We start from the raw sequence: 17,805 nt of genomic DNA on the forward strand, positions 1-17,805 counted from the left end.
GAACACAGTTGGCCTCAGATTTGGGTCAATTCATTCTAAGTCTAATCATTTCAAGATGAGGGATCGGGTGATTCAAACCTAAGTCTGTGAGTTGTTTGGTGATGATTCAGACTCTTATTTGAAATATTTTACTCACAGTACAAGCCGCGGTGCTGCTGTATGCAGAAAGGTAAAATGCAAAGAGGAGTTTAAAGTTCTGTAAATACAACTTCAGTTTCCATTAAAGAGTAGAACTGATGAGCAGGTTTCTCAGAATGTAACCAACAAAACACTTTGTTTACTGATATTAATTGCCAATCTAGTATACTGCTTTGTGGCACTGTTGTAAACTCACCAGGACCTCTGTATTGCTTTGCACTTAGTTTAATTTAAAAAAAAAGTGTATCTCAGTATAATTTACAAAAAAACTGAAAGATTTTCTAAGTTTAAAGACAGAAGTGGATCTTTGTAGTGAAGTTTTGCTACAGTTTGAAGGCTAAACACTCTGATAAGGAAACACAATCCAGAGAGTAAGTACATGTGAGTCATAGAGATCAGACCTATATGGTTCTTTTCTTGTGCAAAGATGTATGTTTGCAGCTTTTTTATAGCTTAGTTAAGGCCAAAATGAAGCCTTTGCTGTCTGCTTCAAAAACTGTAGCTTGATACTTTAAGACGCTCAGAACAAGATCTGGCTTTTTATGTGTATTGATGATGTTCGCTTGCGTGTACACTTGGCTTGTTAGAAAGACAAAACATTGGCATTAAAGCTTCATGACCCTAGAGCAGGGGTGGCCAACCTGCAGCTCGCGAGCTGAATGCAGCTCTTTGCCTGATAATTTTGTAATTTTGATATGTGGCGCCAACGTTGGGATCAGTATTGATCAATACTTGGGTGATGACATTGATACTTCAGTTTCAGTTTCTCTTCTCTATATGTGCTCCTCTCAATTGCTTATGTGCTCATAGCTTTCTAGATAGATAGATAGATAGATAGATAGATAGATAGATAGATAGATAGATAGATAGATAGATAGATAGATAGATAGATAGATAGATAGATAGATAGATAGATAGATAGATAGATAGATAGATAAAACTCTGTCTCTTCTGCAGTAAAAACAGAAATTTGTCTTTGACACGGCTCCAAATATGAATTTAAACACACTTACAAACATTTCATTATTTAATATTTCATTTATATGTGAGAGGAAGTGGGTTTGAAAGACCACATGTGTGATGTGGCTCTTTGTAGTACCACTGTAATCTTTGTGGCTCTTGGTCTTTGACTTGCTGACCACCCCTGCATTAAAGAATGTTTTTGTAAAGAAATATGAAATGTGGATTTTGTTGCTAATCTTGTTCAAACCAGATAACAAAAAACAAGAATTGGATGATGTGATACATCTGTCTCCTAAAGAATAATATGTACAACAATCTAATCTATGAGACTGAGTGTCTGTATCCTAACCCTGATGCTTTTCAGAACCTGGATAGACCGTGCTGTACCTGGGACTGTCGCAATGTCGGATGGAAGAGGAGACTCCTCCTCCACAGGTCCTGCTGCACTCCTCCCAGGGAGACCAGTGACCCCAGCCTCCATCGATGCCCTCTGGTCGAGTCCCGTACACCACACACACCCTCTTGTAGCACCACTGCGGCAAAAATAGAAACATTTAACCAATCAGAGAATGAAAAGATCCCATGAGAGTTATCTTTTTTGTTTACCATACTGTAATGAACATGAAGCACACCCTTTAACGCCAAGAAGACGCCTTTTTTTTAATTTAGTAAGGTCTCAGGGCACATGTTCTTTCTCTGGGAAGGTCTATCCCATGTTGATCTTTATTATAAAGTAAAGCATGAGTTGTTACCCCTTTCTCGATGGTGTTGGTCTGACAGATGGTTCCCTCTGCAGCAGGAATGCTGCTGGTGATGCAACGGTTGCTCTTGCTCATGCACCACAGTTCACTGCAGACTTCCTGCGTGAGCGTGTAAAGAGAAATACTGACTTATTTGGTTGTTTTCTGTGTGTTTGTAATGAGACAAGTATGTGAACTGATGCCACAAAACAGCTTTTATGGCTTAACCTACTTAGCAAAGTCTGTCCTGGGCTACATAAAAGTCAACAACAACTACAGAAGAAGCAGAAAAAGTACAGAGTTAGCAACGAAAAAAAATATTTAGACAGAATAACACAAAAGAGAGGTACTTCTGGGTGCAGAAAAGGCTGCTTGAACTAATTAAGGATTTACATAAGGATATTTTTAAAGTACAAGACTAAAAACATGGCAGAGAGAAAGAGACAGAGAACAAAGCACTGAGAACGACAGCCTGTCAGACGATATAAGACCGTTATTACGACGTGAGTGCAGACACACTTAAGTTCACCTTCTGCTCTCTCTGCTCTCTCTACAGCGATGGGCTGACACATGGTGGTTTTCTTTTATTATAGACATATGTTGTGACCATATCGTAGAGATAGTAATGAGTCTATAAAGCAGCGTGCTGCTCCAGATGTACATTCCCTCTGAACTCCGGCCTAATAAAAGTTGACCAAGCAATAAAGTGGATGTTCTTTGGCAAAGGTTCTGCAAGATGTTCCTCACAGTGGGAGAAGGTGATATGAAGGAGAGAGCCAGGGGGAAATAAAGCCAGAGAGAGCAGCGAGATAAATAACTGAGATTAAGCCTGATATAAGGTTTCAACAGAACAGAGAGCAATGAAATGTTGCCCAGTTGAGAGCGCTCTTTCAGCAAATGATAAAAACAAATCAAAATGAGAAAGAGCAGTCCTGGTTTCTCTAAAAGTGGATGTTCCATTGCACAGATAGCTGGAAATCAGAATTAGGGGGTTTTGACGTGCCGATTTATCAAGTATACGATCCTTTAAGACAAACCTAAAACATATAATGGTTTTCTAACTCAGAAACTTCATAAAAATCAGAAAGAATATGGGAAACCTCAAATGCTGTGATTAATTTAGACCTTTAAGTGGGATTAGATTCATAAAACACCTATTCCTAAATGGTTAACAGTGGTGGGAGTCTGTTTGCTTGTCCATGGAGTGTTAACACAGGCTTTAAAGCATTTTAGCTCTTGGCAAAGATCACTTTGCAGAGCTGCTAGAATGTCCGAGGCTTTTTTGAATGTATTACCTTCTTGAGCTACTAGCACACATATTCTCCTGGTCAAATTTTTTGATGTTATTTTAAGGAAATCAGCTCCACACAGATATGTGAATTCATGATGTCGTTAAATCAAATTATGAGGCTTGAGAGGCCCACCTGAGAACAAGTTTTAATGATAAAATGCAGGATAAAAAGTGTAGACAGGAGAACTCACCGCATATTTACACTGTCGAGATCTGACGCCGTACTGGAAGCGGCACTGCTCGTCTGCATCGTAGGCCTGACCTGGTGCTGTGGTCGGGTAGATGAACTCCTGCTTTGGGGGAATGTTGTTCAGGCAGGAGCCCATACCAGAGCTGTAGGACCCAAGAAGAAGAAGTATTAAGAAATGATTTGAAAAAAAGGTATGATACGATGCAAAGCGATACAATACTAACCTAGACCCAGTGTCCACATATGTGGACATTACATTTGCCTCTCAGACCCATGATACTTCATTTTTTTTAAACTTCGACCAATAGCCACATTTAGGGGCACTTCCCACATCGTCTTTGGTGAAATCACAACATTACATCCATTTTAGTGAAAAAAACCAACATATTTAGTTCAATAACACTACTAAAAGACAACTAATAGAGAACTTAACACAAATAATCAAACTTCCTGTACAAAGATCAAGTTTCGTTATTATACTTATTTGAGCTTACTTAAACGCTAAGGTGAATTAAAAATTGCACACCTGAAAAGAAGCTTGGGTCTTAAGAGGTTAAACAATATGATTCGAAACAATGGGAAAAGATACAATATAGTATGAAACAAATCCATACAATTTGACACAATACAATATGATAAGATTTGATAAAATAGGATACTGCTATGTGATAGGTAGCTATACAACACAATATGGTACGATATGAAACAATTTGAAACAATACAAAATGATTAAAAACAAAACCCACAATGAGATATGACACAAAAATGAATATGATAAATCGGTGTGATGCGATTCAAAACATGAGGAAACAATACCATGCTACAATCCGAAACGATACAATCTAATTCAACATGGCACAACATAATAAGATAGGATACTACAGTGGGGAATAATATGATATGGTACAGCGATACTATGCAATACCAAATTATACAAAACAATGTGCTGCAACATGACACATCTAATTTTCCCTCAGGGTTACATTTGGACTGAAGTAGTCCACAGATTTAGCAGCAACTAGAAAAGCACTCATAGAGCACAGAGCTCCACCAAGCATATTGTGATTGTCACGCAACACTTTAGTCCTACTTTAATGTTATACTCCCTTTCAGCAGACTGTCTGCTACAATTTGGTGTTAGCTGACAGTGTTGAAAATTATGATGACCCAGTACATATTTCATATTCTGGATCTTAGTATCCAGAATATTGCCAGGATCTGGATCATACTTTGACATCTGTCAGATATTATGGTGACCTTGTCTTATATTGTTTTTCAAAGCAATCCAACCATTTATCGTGGAGTTATATACACATATGGTGAAACCAGCCCTATCTCACAATGATAAAGAATCTTTAAAAAAATCCTGAATCTAGACGGTGATTCGGATTGCCTCCAAATTTTAATCACTTCTTCTTTATCTCATTTTAAGCATTTCCTGAAAATTTCATGAAGATCTGTTTGTTACTTTTTGAGTTGTGTTGTTCACAGACAAACAGACAAACTCTCCCAAAAACACAACCTCCTTGGTAGAGGTAAATATAAATAAATGAGAACAGAAATAAAGAATCCACATTATCCACATACCAATGTAAACATAAAACACAACATACTCTTTGAAAAGGAACAAATTCACAACCTGTAAGTTCTCATGACAAACATATACCATGTTTTTAAATGTTCTTGTTACTTTGTTTTTACAGTGGGGGCGAAAGTAAAGCAATTGAAATGAAAAGTCCCTTTTTCCCTCAAACTCCTATCAGGCTTGAATTTCATTGAGATCTGTTTATCAAGTGTTTCTCTGACAATCAAGAATTCTACTATGACATCTGAGTGAATTTTTCTATCTCTGATCTATAATTACAAATGTATTTGTGGTGTTGAAGTTATCTGATTGGCTAACTCACTCCAGGAAGCTGGTGATGTAATCCCGGCTGCAGGGCGACCAGATGAACGGGTTTGTCTTCATGGTAATGTGGTCAGCCATCAGCTTGGCGGTCTCCTGGCTGCGAGGACCACAGGCATTCCCCATCCCGTCATGGTTCATCCCAAACCTAGGGCCAGTGATGAAACAGTGACAACATTTAGAGGCTGTGTGGACTGTTAATTCTTCCTGCAGAGCGACCGCAGGAGAAAAAGATCACTGTGGATAACCTCACTGTGAAAAAACAGACATGCTGGGGTTTAAGTGGAAGGAGGGAGATGATGGTTAAGAGTTTTAACTGACAGAATTTATTAGAGGTATGAACTAAATACTGAGTTAACCTCCAACTGACTGACTAGCTTGTATATAGACATATTAATATGTTTGTATTTTTACATATTTATCCTTAAGTTTGTTTGATTATTTGAGAGAAACAACATTCGCAGACTTCTTTACATCTGATTAAAGTGCAACTGATGAAGAGAGCAAAGGACTTCCAGCCATGGCTAATATGCATAATATTCATACCTCATTAATCTTTTAATCATAAATGTGACATTTGCTGTTCTTTTTTTTCCTTTCTGACATCAGGTGAATAAATCTACCCAAAAAAAGAAAGTATGAGGATGGATGATGAAGGACACACAGTACTGATTTTTCTAGCAGAGCTAGGTGAGTTATTTTTCTTGGTCCTTCTTCAACAACACATGGTAAAACGAGGAATCATGACCTGACATCCATATACTATTAAAGTCTGTATTATATTACACAGTTTTAGTGGTCCATTTGGTGTTCTTCCATCAGGCACAGAAAGAGGACACACAGTAGCTGTTTGAGTCTGAAATATAAATGTTCCTAAAGCTTTTCCGTCCCTCCGCTGAGTCATCACTCTCATGGCTTGTCTTGTCTTTCATGTGGGCGCCCCCCCACCACAAACAGGCCTGTTTTTAATCTGTACTGTGATGTCAAAACATTTCGTAGGTCCATTAAAACCAAATGTTGATTGTGATGAGGCCAAGGAAGAAAAGTACATTTATAAATATGAAGACACACAGCACTGATCAGCGCACCATGTCCACTCATGTTAACTGAAAAAACCTTGAGGTCCGAGTGCTGAAAGTCTTCCTGTGTTCCTCATCAGGACACTAAGGGATCAACCATCTGTATAAATACGTCTCAGGTCTGTGTCGGACACAATGAAACAGGACACTTAATTACTTTGAGCAAGTCCTATGCTCCCCAAGTACTCATTACAGGGATAAAATCAGTGACCTTGCTTGATTTACTGGATTCATGACAGATCTACAGCCTTCAGGAAGACAAATTACTTGTTGCTAAGTGAGTAAAACACAGTTTCTAAACCGTCCAGGAGGTCAAGACAGATATAAAAAGCAGGAGCGTCACCAGGTGCTGCACCAGGCCCACTATAAACTAATTCAACACATAAATAGTGAGACGGAAAGAAAACATACAACCATTAACACATTCTCAGCAGATGGAAATGACTCATGGAGACAGAGATTACATAAAATCTCTCCGGAGATCTGGAGATGTAACCTGAGGAGGGAGGGATCATCTCAAAACAAAACACATGAAAAGACATATGAGACACCTCAGGGAGTCCTTCAGGGACATTTTGTGTTTTAGCCTCAGTTAAAGAGCAAATCAGACATTATCGATCTGGATCTGGGATTCAGACACAGGGTTATTAGATTCTCTTAGACAGGGTGAAAGCTTCACATGTATGACCCCTGTTGCTCCTCTACATGTGTGTAAGGACACGGAAGAGTGAGAACTACCTATAAAGGTGCAAAGATGCTCAGTTTCATATCCATTAATAGAGTCAAATGGGTACCAACATACTTTTAGATGCGGTGCAGATCAAATGAGATGTTTGCTGATTCTGACAACTATTAACAGTGTTGCTGTCACAAAAATGAAGCTGTCAATTTCCATGGGAATGGGACCAAAATTTTCTTTCTCTGGATTAAAAATGTAAAATGTAGAAAACACCATTACGGATGTATATTTTGGAATGGAAAGTTTTATTGTGCAGGATAAAAAAGCAGTCACTCATGGAAAGTCAGAGACACCAGTGTGCAGCTGCAATCCTCAAAACAGAAACCAGAACCTTATTGAAAAAAAACACACTTTCATGGTGGTTATAAAACAAAGCAGTGTTGTTTAATATGCAGCTGAATTTCTTTTGAACAATAGCCACCGACAGTAAAACACTGGGACTACCTCCTCAATTTCTGCTAACCCATCAGAAGTCACGTCCATATTTATTTTCAAAATAGTAAAACCGGGAAGTTGGTGGATTGGACTCTCATTACCCCAGATTTAAAAAAAGATCTGTGATGGATTTAATAACAGACAAACCAGTCCAAAACCTTTCAGAATACTGGCAGGTTCAATGCTCCTGAGCATGTGTGAGTGTGTGTAAGTGTGTGTGTGTGTGTCACTCACGTGTGGCCTATCTCATGGGCGATAGTGAAGGCTGTTCCAAGTCCGATATCCTCATTGATGCTGCAACTCCTCTCTGGCTCACACATCCCTCCAACAGGAGCCAGACCTGTCCCACACGAGGGTTAAGAGTTTGTTTCATGGATCACGTTTGTTCAGTGCTTGGGTTTTTTATTAGGTTATTAATTCATGTTTGTCATTGGTATGGTGGTGTGTTTTTTTGTGTGCATTACCTAATGTTTCACAGGGTTTGTTCTTTTGGATGCAGATGTCGTACCTGGATATACAAAGGAAGAGAATCCACCAGTCAGATAGTAACGTTAACCCAAAGATTTGTACAAGCAGAAGCACATCTTCAATAAGTCTTACAAAGAGTAATCACTCACACACGCACACAGACAGACACAGATGCACCTGACATGGATATGCTGGTGACAGGCAGGCTCACACAGTGATAGCAGACAGATTTAAACAATAGGAGGAAGTCGTGGACGGCCACTTTAGTGTCATCTGTCTGGACCGTTTCCATCCTCTGCTTGATAAAACCGAAATGTTCTCTCAACCACAGGCACGTCTCAATGAACAGACATTTATCTATCTGTACATTTTCTTTACCCTCCTCTTGCATAGGCTTGCAGCGTATTCTCTGGGTCAGAATGGGAAAGTATTTAAGGTATTCAGACGACTCTGACCAAACCATGCTTGTGTTGTTTGCTGACGCACATTCCTCAGTCAATAGCATCAGTGTTTTGAGTGCTTAGCATGCATCTCCCACTGTTGCCTCCATTTTTTTCCAGCTGTATCAGCAACCGAGGGAACAATCAGAATATCTGGGCTGCTTTCTTCAGTCAAATAAGTCTGTCCACTCCTTCCTCTTATCTCTCTTTTTTTTTTTTTTACGATTTCTCTCCAGATGCTGAGCCGGGCACAGCGGCCCCAGCTATCGTCACCAGACAGGACAAGATACAGTCCAACTCTGTCAGACTTGGCTTGATTAACATGTATGAAGACAGGGGCTGGGAATGTGAGAATTCTGCACTGAGGAAGCACAGTTTTAACCCTTTTCTAACCTGGTGATAAGCACAGCAGTGTCATGGTGAGCAATCCCGTTGTCTGGTATGGCGTTGCCGTAGCTGCTCCTGTGCTGGATGGTTTTCTGCCACTTACAGAAGCTGTCTAAAGACTTCCCTGCATGGTGGTTGACTTCTAGTGTTGGCTGGGGGACAAACAAGACAGGAAACACAGAGTTAGATCGTGAAGGAAAGTGAAAGAAAATAAAGCTGAAACTACATGCAGCTACAGCTTTGTATAAGATACTTTGAGTTACATTATGAGGTTATTCCAGGGTAAACACATTCAGATTTCAGCTATCAGCTGATAGGCTCAACAATGCTTTGATAACCTAGTTCCAGTCTTCCTGTATTGTGTGTTAGAGGCTGTTTTTCCATCCTTGTGTGTCAGTTTTGTGACCGAACTTTTCAGAAAATCCATTAAGGTTTTCAGGAACTAAAAACTCAACATCAGCAAATTTGGAGACACATGCCTCACTGGCCAGCTGTTGTTTGCGGCGGGATCAGACTGAAGGTGCTTTCTAGTATTATGAGAGTGCAGAGAGGAGACGGGGAGGAGGTGGTGCTCTGCTGGCCACAGCTGGCGAGACCTCGTAACCCTGGAATGCATGTGGTGACATAACTAGCAATTGTCTCATCCCACAGTCCCTCATTCTGGGTCCGCTGCTGGCCTGCTTTTTATTTTTTATTTTCCAGGGACAGTTTTGCTGTTTTCAGACCTGGAAACCAGCAGCAGAAGCACTCGCCAAGACTACTCTCAATCCTGTCCCAACCTCAGCCTCAACAGAGCATGGAGAAAGAATAACAACATTAATGCTGCCCACCACTAATGATCCGAACATTTACCTCCCCGCTCCCTCAGATGAGGAACACATCCGAGCAGTAAATTTGGAGCTTATTTTGGTGCAGTAATAAAAGTATGAATCATAAATGTTTCCTAATAAGACAGCCATGGAGGAAACCTCAAAGCCACTCTGTCATTCAGAATGATTCACCCGTCAGACTGTTAGAAGGTCAAGATTACAGCAAGGTCGGCCACAGCGTCTCACCACAGGCTGCTAATAAGGTCAGCTACAGATGGCCCAGTCATCTTCTGTGCTACACCAAGGTCAAGCACCCTTTTTGAACTGAACGCCTGCTTTGTGGTCAGCTGTGGATTCTAAATCTGTACCTCTTTTACCCTCTGCTCAATTACCCAGCTGAGCTAACAGCTCTGTGAGGCTGAACGCAGCAAAGCTTGAGATGATTGCTAACATTCTTATGGGGATGATGCTTGAATGTTGATGTTAGGTCCCACGCCCCTTACAAACATGCACAGCACTCGAGAAGCTTCCTACAAGCTCTGAAGCAAAATGCCCTAACAAATGTCCCAACTGCTTTATTCCCTTCACTACTCATGCATTTCTTGTGGTGGTTGTGACATTATTTTTCCTGACTCTGTCTCCTACACGGATTGTGCTCGTTTGTGTGTGTGTGTGTGTGTGTGTGTGTGTTACATGAATCAACTCTAACAGCAGGTGCGTTTTGCAAAAAAAAGAATATTCACGTACGTTTAATAAAGACTCTTTTCTTAACTTCTGCACAGTAAAATTTAGATCAACAGACACTAATGCTAATTCATTGAAAGTGTTTTCTGCACATCAACTGTCCATCATGGTCAGTTCAGGTTTACACACCAAGAATCTGGAGTCAAACAGCAGAATTCTTTATCCTGAACTTTATCTTGGCTTCATTTATCATTTTATAGACTAACAGATAGCTCCACTAGGTGAGTTTCCTGTGTCCTGCTCTGGGGCCTCTTCTAGGATTTGGGCTAAGGTACTGGGGACCCGGCCGACCTGGAATCGAACCCAGGTGACTCTGACTCGACTCGGAACTGACTCAATTCGGGACTCTACTCTACTCTGAGTTTTTCTTTGATGACTGACTCAGATTTTTTTTGGGGGGGACTCAGATTTTTTGGAGACTCGGACTTGAACACCGAGATCTCAAGACTTGACTTGGACTTGAGCTATGGTGAATCAACTACAACATTGAGGCCTGATGATCTAAAAGTTTTCAAATACTTGGAGTTAGCCTGAAAGATTTTCTGTCTATTTTCTGTATATGTGTAAAATTCAAAGTGCATGGTGAAGAAAAGAAGGTAACTACTTCGAAAATATTCAAAAAGATGACCTCTCTGGATCTGTTGTATCTGTTTCTGATAAGAGATGGGTACCTTTCACCTTTGAAATGATACCAATACCAATACCCGGTACCTGGCAATCGGTATCGGTCCTCAATGGTACCAATTTTTGGTACTTTTGTTTGTTTGTGTGGAAAAATATCAGTTTGTTTAATAATAAAAGGTATTTTTTAATAAATTTAACATATATATTCTTCAATATATAACCTTGTAATGCTGTGTTAATGTCCAGCATGGAAAATCACCTACTCTTCCACTCCCTGGTGCATTTAGCAATAAGGTACCTGAACATGGTACCTTTTGATTTTTTTGTGAATTGGTACCAGTGGCGGCTGCTGGTCAGTCAAGGAGGGGAAGCTGATCTTTTCCCAACCTACATCATAAATTTGTTTATTTATTTAAACGTAAATTCTACCCTCTGTTCCTTTCAAGAAAATGATCTGTGACCCTGTTGTACCAACCAGGTGTTTTTTTCCAGGGATTTTACCAGTATTCTCTCAACGCTGGTCGAAAGGTAAACTCGCTGGGGATCGATAAAGTCTCTGGATCAGTCCAGAACAACTGAGAAAATGCTCCGGTGGAGGGTCATACTTCAAGATCGCTGACTGGCGCATTTCACTGTCAATCAAAAAGGGACTCGGCCTCAGACAGATCATCCAATCATCATACAGAAGCCGAGCCAGGCCAGCCCACTGCTTCATAGACCCCCAGACACGCTCAGCGTCCGATGGGCGCGACAAAGCCCAGCGTTTATCCAATGACCGGTGAAATCCCTAAAAAAAAAACACCTGACCGATCTGAAGTCAGAAGACGCTCAGCGTCCGACTGAATTAAATCGCTGAGACGCTGCGGGGATGAATGAGAAGAAGGTCGAGCCAGTTACCTGTGATAGGTAGCTGATTCTGAACAAAAGATGAAGGAATTTTAGCTCATATTTTGTCAATGAAATGTACAACATCAGTACATATCACCACTGTTTTGGGGACATCTTAGGGGAAGCTGAGCTTCCCTTGCAGTCTTAGAGCAATCGCCACTGATGGGTACCCAGTTTTTTTGACAGAATTCTGTCGGTACCTATAAAAGTACCTCGTTAGGTACCCAACCCTATCCTTGACTGTGTTTGATTGTGGCTGCAACCCAACACGTTCTGATCAGTGAAACATGAAACACATGAACATCCTGATGTTTCTAACAACAGCATCTAAATCTTAACTGTGTACCTTTCTCCACCCTGGACGTGCGTCACAGCGACAGTCAGAGAAGTCCCTGTTCATGAGCAGGACAGCAACAAAGCAGCTCTGTTTGACAGGTTCACCCCCCCACCCCCATTTCCTGATTTTTCCATCTTTCCTCACCAATCTCTCTCTTCCTCTCCGCCTTACATCGTTCATATCCCTTTCATTACAGCCAAGACCCACTTAAACACCCAGACTCTACCGGGAGCGTCAGAGGAAAAGACCCAAAAGCCAATAATTTAACACATACAAGGAGCTCATAGATGCTGCCCAGAGAAGAGTTTTGTGCAGGTAATGAGAACAAGCACAGAGGAGATGGTTGGAAAACTTACATCAGGACTCAACTGAGTGGATTTACCTGGTCCTCCATGAGCAGGATGAGCCGTGTCACCACGATGTTGACAGCGTTCCCCAGGCTAGAATCCTGGAACAGTTTGGCAACCTGACCTCCAGGGAAACAAGAAAAGACCAGTCTTAAAAAAACAGCAGAGGCACCAAAGAAGCACATAAATACTGGAACTCAGACAGCACCACAAATAGACAAAAGATTAATTCATCCCTCATTTGACCTTGAGTTTCTTTTGAAAACTCTTCTTTAAAAAACTCATTGAGAAAATAGAAAAGCAAGCATTCATGTCATGCTCCTACCAATCAATTTCATGCTTGAAAGCAGCTCTTCACATATGACAGGCTGCTCTGAGAGCCTTTAAAGAGCCTTAAAGTTACTGCACCGGGAGTGGAAATCATTATTAAAGAGTTAAAGCACCAACTGTAGTAAAAAAGACATGACTAGAAACCACTTCTCAGACTCAAGCTGCACTCAGACACGTGTCATTACTGCTGTCCGCTGTAATTACAGCCCGCCTTGCTCGACACCAACCAACAGATGCTGCTAGTTTCTGTTATTCTTCTGCAGATTCGACCTGTTTTGTTACAATGGCACCTGACCAACCAGTCATTAAATGCATTCCTGACACATGTATGCATGGCTTTAGAGTGATTAAAACAGTGTGAGAAGATCCCCAGAGACAGGGGTAGAGCAGATGATGACAAACAACTTAAGCCCAGGTGACTTTAACATGTAGTCTCCTCCTCAAGAGATCAAAATAGGTCAACACATTTGCTCTTCTGACACATGGCAGTTAGTCATGTGACCAAACATAACCTTAAATGTCATGAATGTGACATATTTTGACCAAGCAAGTGGAGGAACTTTTAAATATTGTTGTAAAGAAGAACTTTGCAATCTTTTTGTTGTGAAACTTACAATATTCATGACAGCCAGGATGTACTGCTCGATGTCTCTGCGACCATGGTAACCCACCATCATCTTGTCAGCTACTACCAGTGTCTCCACATAGCGCTCCCGGCTAACTGAGCGCTTCAGAGGCAGCATGCCGCGGCCAACGTGGTGAGGAGGTGTTTTTAGAGTTCGCTGCCACCATGATGCAGTTTTCATCGGCTTCTCATCTAGAGAAAGATCACACACTCAGGTTTTATGGAAAGAAGTAAAGTAACACGTGGGCAAAACAGCTGTCCTGCCATTTTAACATTAGCAAACGGCAAAGAGATCAATGACCATCTGAAGAGGTTACCAGACAGTATGATTCACTGACACACTTTCTGAGAATTTAGAGCAGCAAAACATTAGTTTTATGAGCTTTACTTTGCCAAAAACTGTTTTTTTCTAGGCATATTTTTGCTTTTTCAGCAACACCCTGAGCAACACACTCAGTCACACCCATCACTTCTGGGACACACACGCAACCACAAATTCTGCCACTGGCTGCTATGCAAATCAGCCTGAGACACTCCACTCCTCCAGTCTAGACTGACCAGCTGCTCCTCAAAAACACAACAACACGTCTCCTCTCACCGATGACTCCACAGGATTGGCCTTTGTACTGATGGCGGAGCGATGACCGCTTGTAAACCACATGGGGGCGCCCCTCTGCTCTCTCCCCCTTCTCCGTTCTGGTCTGATTATCTGGTGAGACAAGGGGTTCAATCAGGTACTCCTCTCCCCCTGTAACTATCACCCCCTGCTGCAAAGACACATACATAGAACAGACAAGATAGAGTAAAATCACAGGTTTTGTTGTTTTCTTGATACAAAAAAAATACATTTTACACATCACACAGGTGCTCTGAATCTCTACTAAACCACGAGAAGGATACAGTCAATAAAACAGATCATTTCAATATGTGTCATTGAAAATGAACAAACAGATAAACTAAATAAAACATGAATATCAGGGAAAGTTTGACAAAATGGTACAATTACAAAGGCTGAAATGGAAAAGGCTGCTGTCAAAAATAAAATCTACCTGCTGAAGAAAGAGAGGAAGTAAAGACACATGAAAATGAAAAGAAAATATTCCTTTGGATCAAGGTTATTAGAGTAACAACAATCTTAAACCCAAAGGAAACTCAGTCTGTGTGTGTGGACTGTCCCATTGCACACACTGTCCCCTCTCACAGGGTCCTCTGTTGGTGGACTGAGGATCAGGACCACACACACCAAACACACACTCACACAGACAAACACACGTGAGAGCATGAAAGGGTGAATGAGAGCGAGAAAAATGAGTGAGTGAGACAGAGAGCGATACACTAACACTTCCTTTGATTCTGCTCAGATGTGTCGGTCGGAGGGAGTGTCTCCCCTCGACTCACCGCGGCGGCTTTCAAAGTGCCTTTAATCCCATAATAAAGTTAGTGATGCTCCTCTGGACACACAGCCCGCTCACTGGTGAATGCGCTCACGCGGGTCTGACCAACAGTAATTACGTGTGCGCTTTATTAACGCTTTGTGAACACATCTAATCCTCAGCTGTGTATACAACTGTTACTGTGGAGCCTGCTGTTTGTGGTAAGAGGATACACGGAGACACAACGCAGATGAATTATTTCAGCCAAAGAAATGCTGCGCCATGATTTAGTGACTCAGTCAGGTGGCTCAGGAAGAGGGGTGAACTTTGATCTCTTAGGATGGAGCATTGATGAATGGACGACTTTACGAGAATGGGGGATAGATGAAAGAGAACTTTACTTTTTTTAAAAAGTGAACAAGCATCAGCTGCCAGTCCTCTACCTTTCAGAGTCTGTTAATCAGCCCCAAGAGAGCCAACCAAAAAATACTTTTTATATCTAGATTTAAAGGCTGAAGTACAGGGTCTCAAACTTCAAACAAAATAATTCTTGATTTGTAGACCCCCAACCCCAGCATTCATCCCTCATTGAAATAAGAGAAAGCTTTGGAAAAGTTTGTTGCCTCTCAGAAACTGAACTTCAGGCCCACTTCAAGTCAGGTTTGCAGATCTGAGAGTGTAAACAGAGTCTGCAATTCCCTCCAGAGAAGTCTTACTCTTCCTACACGTATCTGTTGTGCAACTGAACATGATTAGTTGCAACATCATGAAAAAGATGAGAAACATGGTTCAAGTGTGCTAAATATCCTTATTTATCTTTCCTCATGTCAATGGGAGTGATTTTTTAATCAATTTTCAACTGGCCATAAACATTTCCAAAAGTCTATGACCCTTAAAGACTCTTAAACTCTTCAAGAAAAGAAAGTGGGGGACCAAGCGGGTGGTCCTGTTTTAGCTGCAGTGTATTCCAGTTGAGGCTAATGTGCATGAAGAAAATTTGCACTCCTGATGCTTCTGCAATAGATGCATCCTTTACGAGGCAGGCAACAACTTCCAGTCGAACTATATGAGGCAATGCAGAAGAGCTCAAATCTGCAGTTTGTAGAGTACCCACTTGAGGCTGACTCCAGGAGTATCAGAAACCATGTACACACCCAGCCAAAAAGCTATTCACACTACAGAAATAAACATGTTTCCAACTTGGTACAAAAAATGTCTTCAGTCTGAGAAGCTGAGTTCTCTGACGGCACACGCTTGAGGGTAAATATTTCCTAACTCAATTGTTTAGAAGATATTAAGATAAGAATTCGCCTGATAAAAGACATAATTTGGCTGATTGACAGGTGGGCATCTAATAGCTGTTAGGGTGGAGGCTTAAAGCCTGCCCCATTTCCAATATGGCTTCCGCCAAAGATTTGCTTCAAAACTGTTTCCGAAACTGACGGGTGATGTCACAGAGACAACGTCCATTTATGTCCACCAGTCCACCAGTGGTTAAATGAAGAGGCAAAGTCATCTTGTGTCGTCATGTCTTGTGCCGTCATGTCTTGTGCTGTCATGTCTTGTGCTGTCATGTCTTGTGACATACCTTTCGTATAACACCATAATGTAATGTGTATTCACACATTAGGAGACCAACATCAGGGCCCTGTTCTACGAAGCAGGATTACTGCCTAGCGAGGTAGCTTTGAGGATAGGTTCCGGATTCCCTGTTCTACGACACGGGATCACTCCTCACGAGGCGAGTCTCCATGGCAACATACGGTGAACATACACTAACCTGCTCCGGGGCAGGTTAGGTTCCAGATTGAACTCACGAACTATAAAAACCCCACCCACTGACCAATGAACCCTCACGAAAAAATGGCTTGTCCGTTCTTAGAGGATCCCGTGGACATCGGAGCCTGACCCACTCTCTTTTTCAGATGACCACCTTTATGAAAGTTACTGGTTTTCCAGGGAGGGGTTGGTAGTACATGACACTTTCTACAGGTAGTTAAAGGAAATGAAGAACTCTCATTGCCATAATAAGATCTTCAATGCCAACACTTCTGTTCCATGACAATATTTTGTTGCCCTTATTAAAATTGTGACAGGAATTCATGAAGGGCTCATGTGGGCTACATATCACACAAAAAATGTAAACACGATAGGAATGAACAAATGAATAAATTCATCTAAGAATGGTGCATGTTACAGTAAAAGTGCATGGTGAACAGTGCTATTTCAGGATGATAACGGCACAAAATATCTTTTTTGCCCTACACTTACGCATTTAGACTGTCAGCAATTTTCTGCCAGCACTCCTTCGGTGCTTTAGCAGCGGCGACAGTGTTGCGTTTATCGTTAATTACATGTTTCAGCTCGTCATACTTCCTCATGATCACCTCCTGCTCCTCCTGTGTGAAGTATGCGGTCCTTCTCTCTCCGGCCTGCTCTGATGCTCCAGACTGGTCCATGTTCGCGATTGGTCGGATGCAGCGGGCTCTGCCTTATATGCGTGCACGCGCTCATTGCCTAGCTGGTTCCACTAATGAGGTTGATAACCAGCGTCGTAAAACCGTGTAGCGAGACCGCCGGCTACCGCGCTCAGTCCAGCGAGGTAGCTCCAAGGCTATCTCGCTAGGCTGAACTTGTTTCATAGAACAGGGCCCAGGTCATTTCAGAGTGACATGTGTAAGTATAAAAGGGTGGTGATGGCAGAACTTCTTTCTTGTGTTGTTGTTGAATTACAGTGTGTAAATGGCTTTTGTTTTTTGCTGGAGCAACTTTGTGAGTCTAAAGTTCTGGCACTTAATTTTGTCATCATGTTTTTGGTTCATGTTCTGTGTGGGTAAATATAAGGTAAAGTTAATCCTTGTAAGAATGACGGCCAGGCTAGGCTGGAGTTTATTACAGGTCATTTCAGTTTCTGAGGACCACACTGGAAGGTTTGGACGAAGATTAAAGCTG

The 17,805-nt window shown here is 41.4% G+C and overlaps 1 protein-coding gene across 2 annotated transcripts in view; it reads right to left on the reverse strand.

Annotated features, from left to right (window-relative positions):
* Positions 1–17,805, reverse strand: part of adamts10 (ADAM metallopeptidase with thrombospondin type 1 motif, 10) — a 61,982-nt gene that overhangs the window by 18,961 nt on the left and 25,216 nt on the right. For both annotated transcript variants that reach the window (XM_074668210.1, XM_074668209.1), the window contains 10 exons: positions 14,079–14,247; positions 13,470–13,672; positions 12,561–12,644; positions 8,783–8,928; positions 7,946–7,989; positions 7,716–7,821; positions 5,230–5,376; positions 3,324–3,465; positions 1,854–1,961; positions 1,489–1,634 (listed from right to left, as the gene is read on the reverse strand). In XM_074668210.1, the coding sequence (XP_074524311.1) occupies positions 1,489–1,634; positions 1,854–1,961; positions 3,324–3,465; positions 5,230–5,376; positions 7,716–7,821; positions 7,946–7,989; positions 8,783–8,928; positions 12,561–12,644; positions 13,470–13,672; positions 14,079–14,247 (1,295 nt within the window). The remainder of the gene's footprint in view (positions 1–1,488; positions 1,635–1,853; positions 1,962–3,323; positions 3,466–5,229; positions 5,377–7,715; positions 7,822–7,945; positions 7,990–8,782; positions 8,929–12,560; positions 12,645–13,469; positions 13,673–14,078; positions 14,248–17,805) is intronic.

Source organism: Halichoeres trimaculatus, unplaced genomic scaffold (genome assembly GCF_033239565.1).
Source record: "Halichoeres trimaculatus isolate MK-OKI-2021-1 unplaced genomic scaffold, fHalTri1.1 fHalTri1_scaffold_4, whole genome shotgun sequence".
Taxonomy (NCBI): Eukaryota; Metazoa; Chordata; class Actinopteri; order Labriformes; family Labridae; genus Halichoeres; species Halichoeres trimaculatus.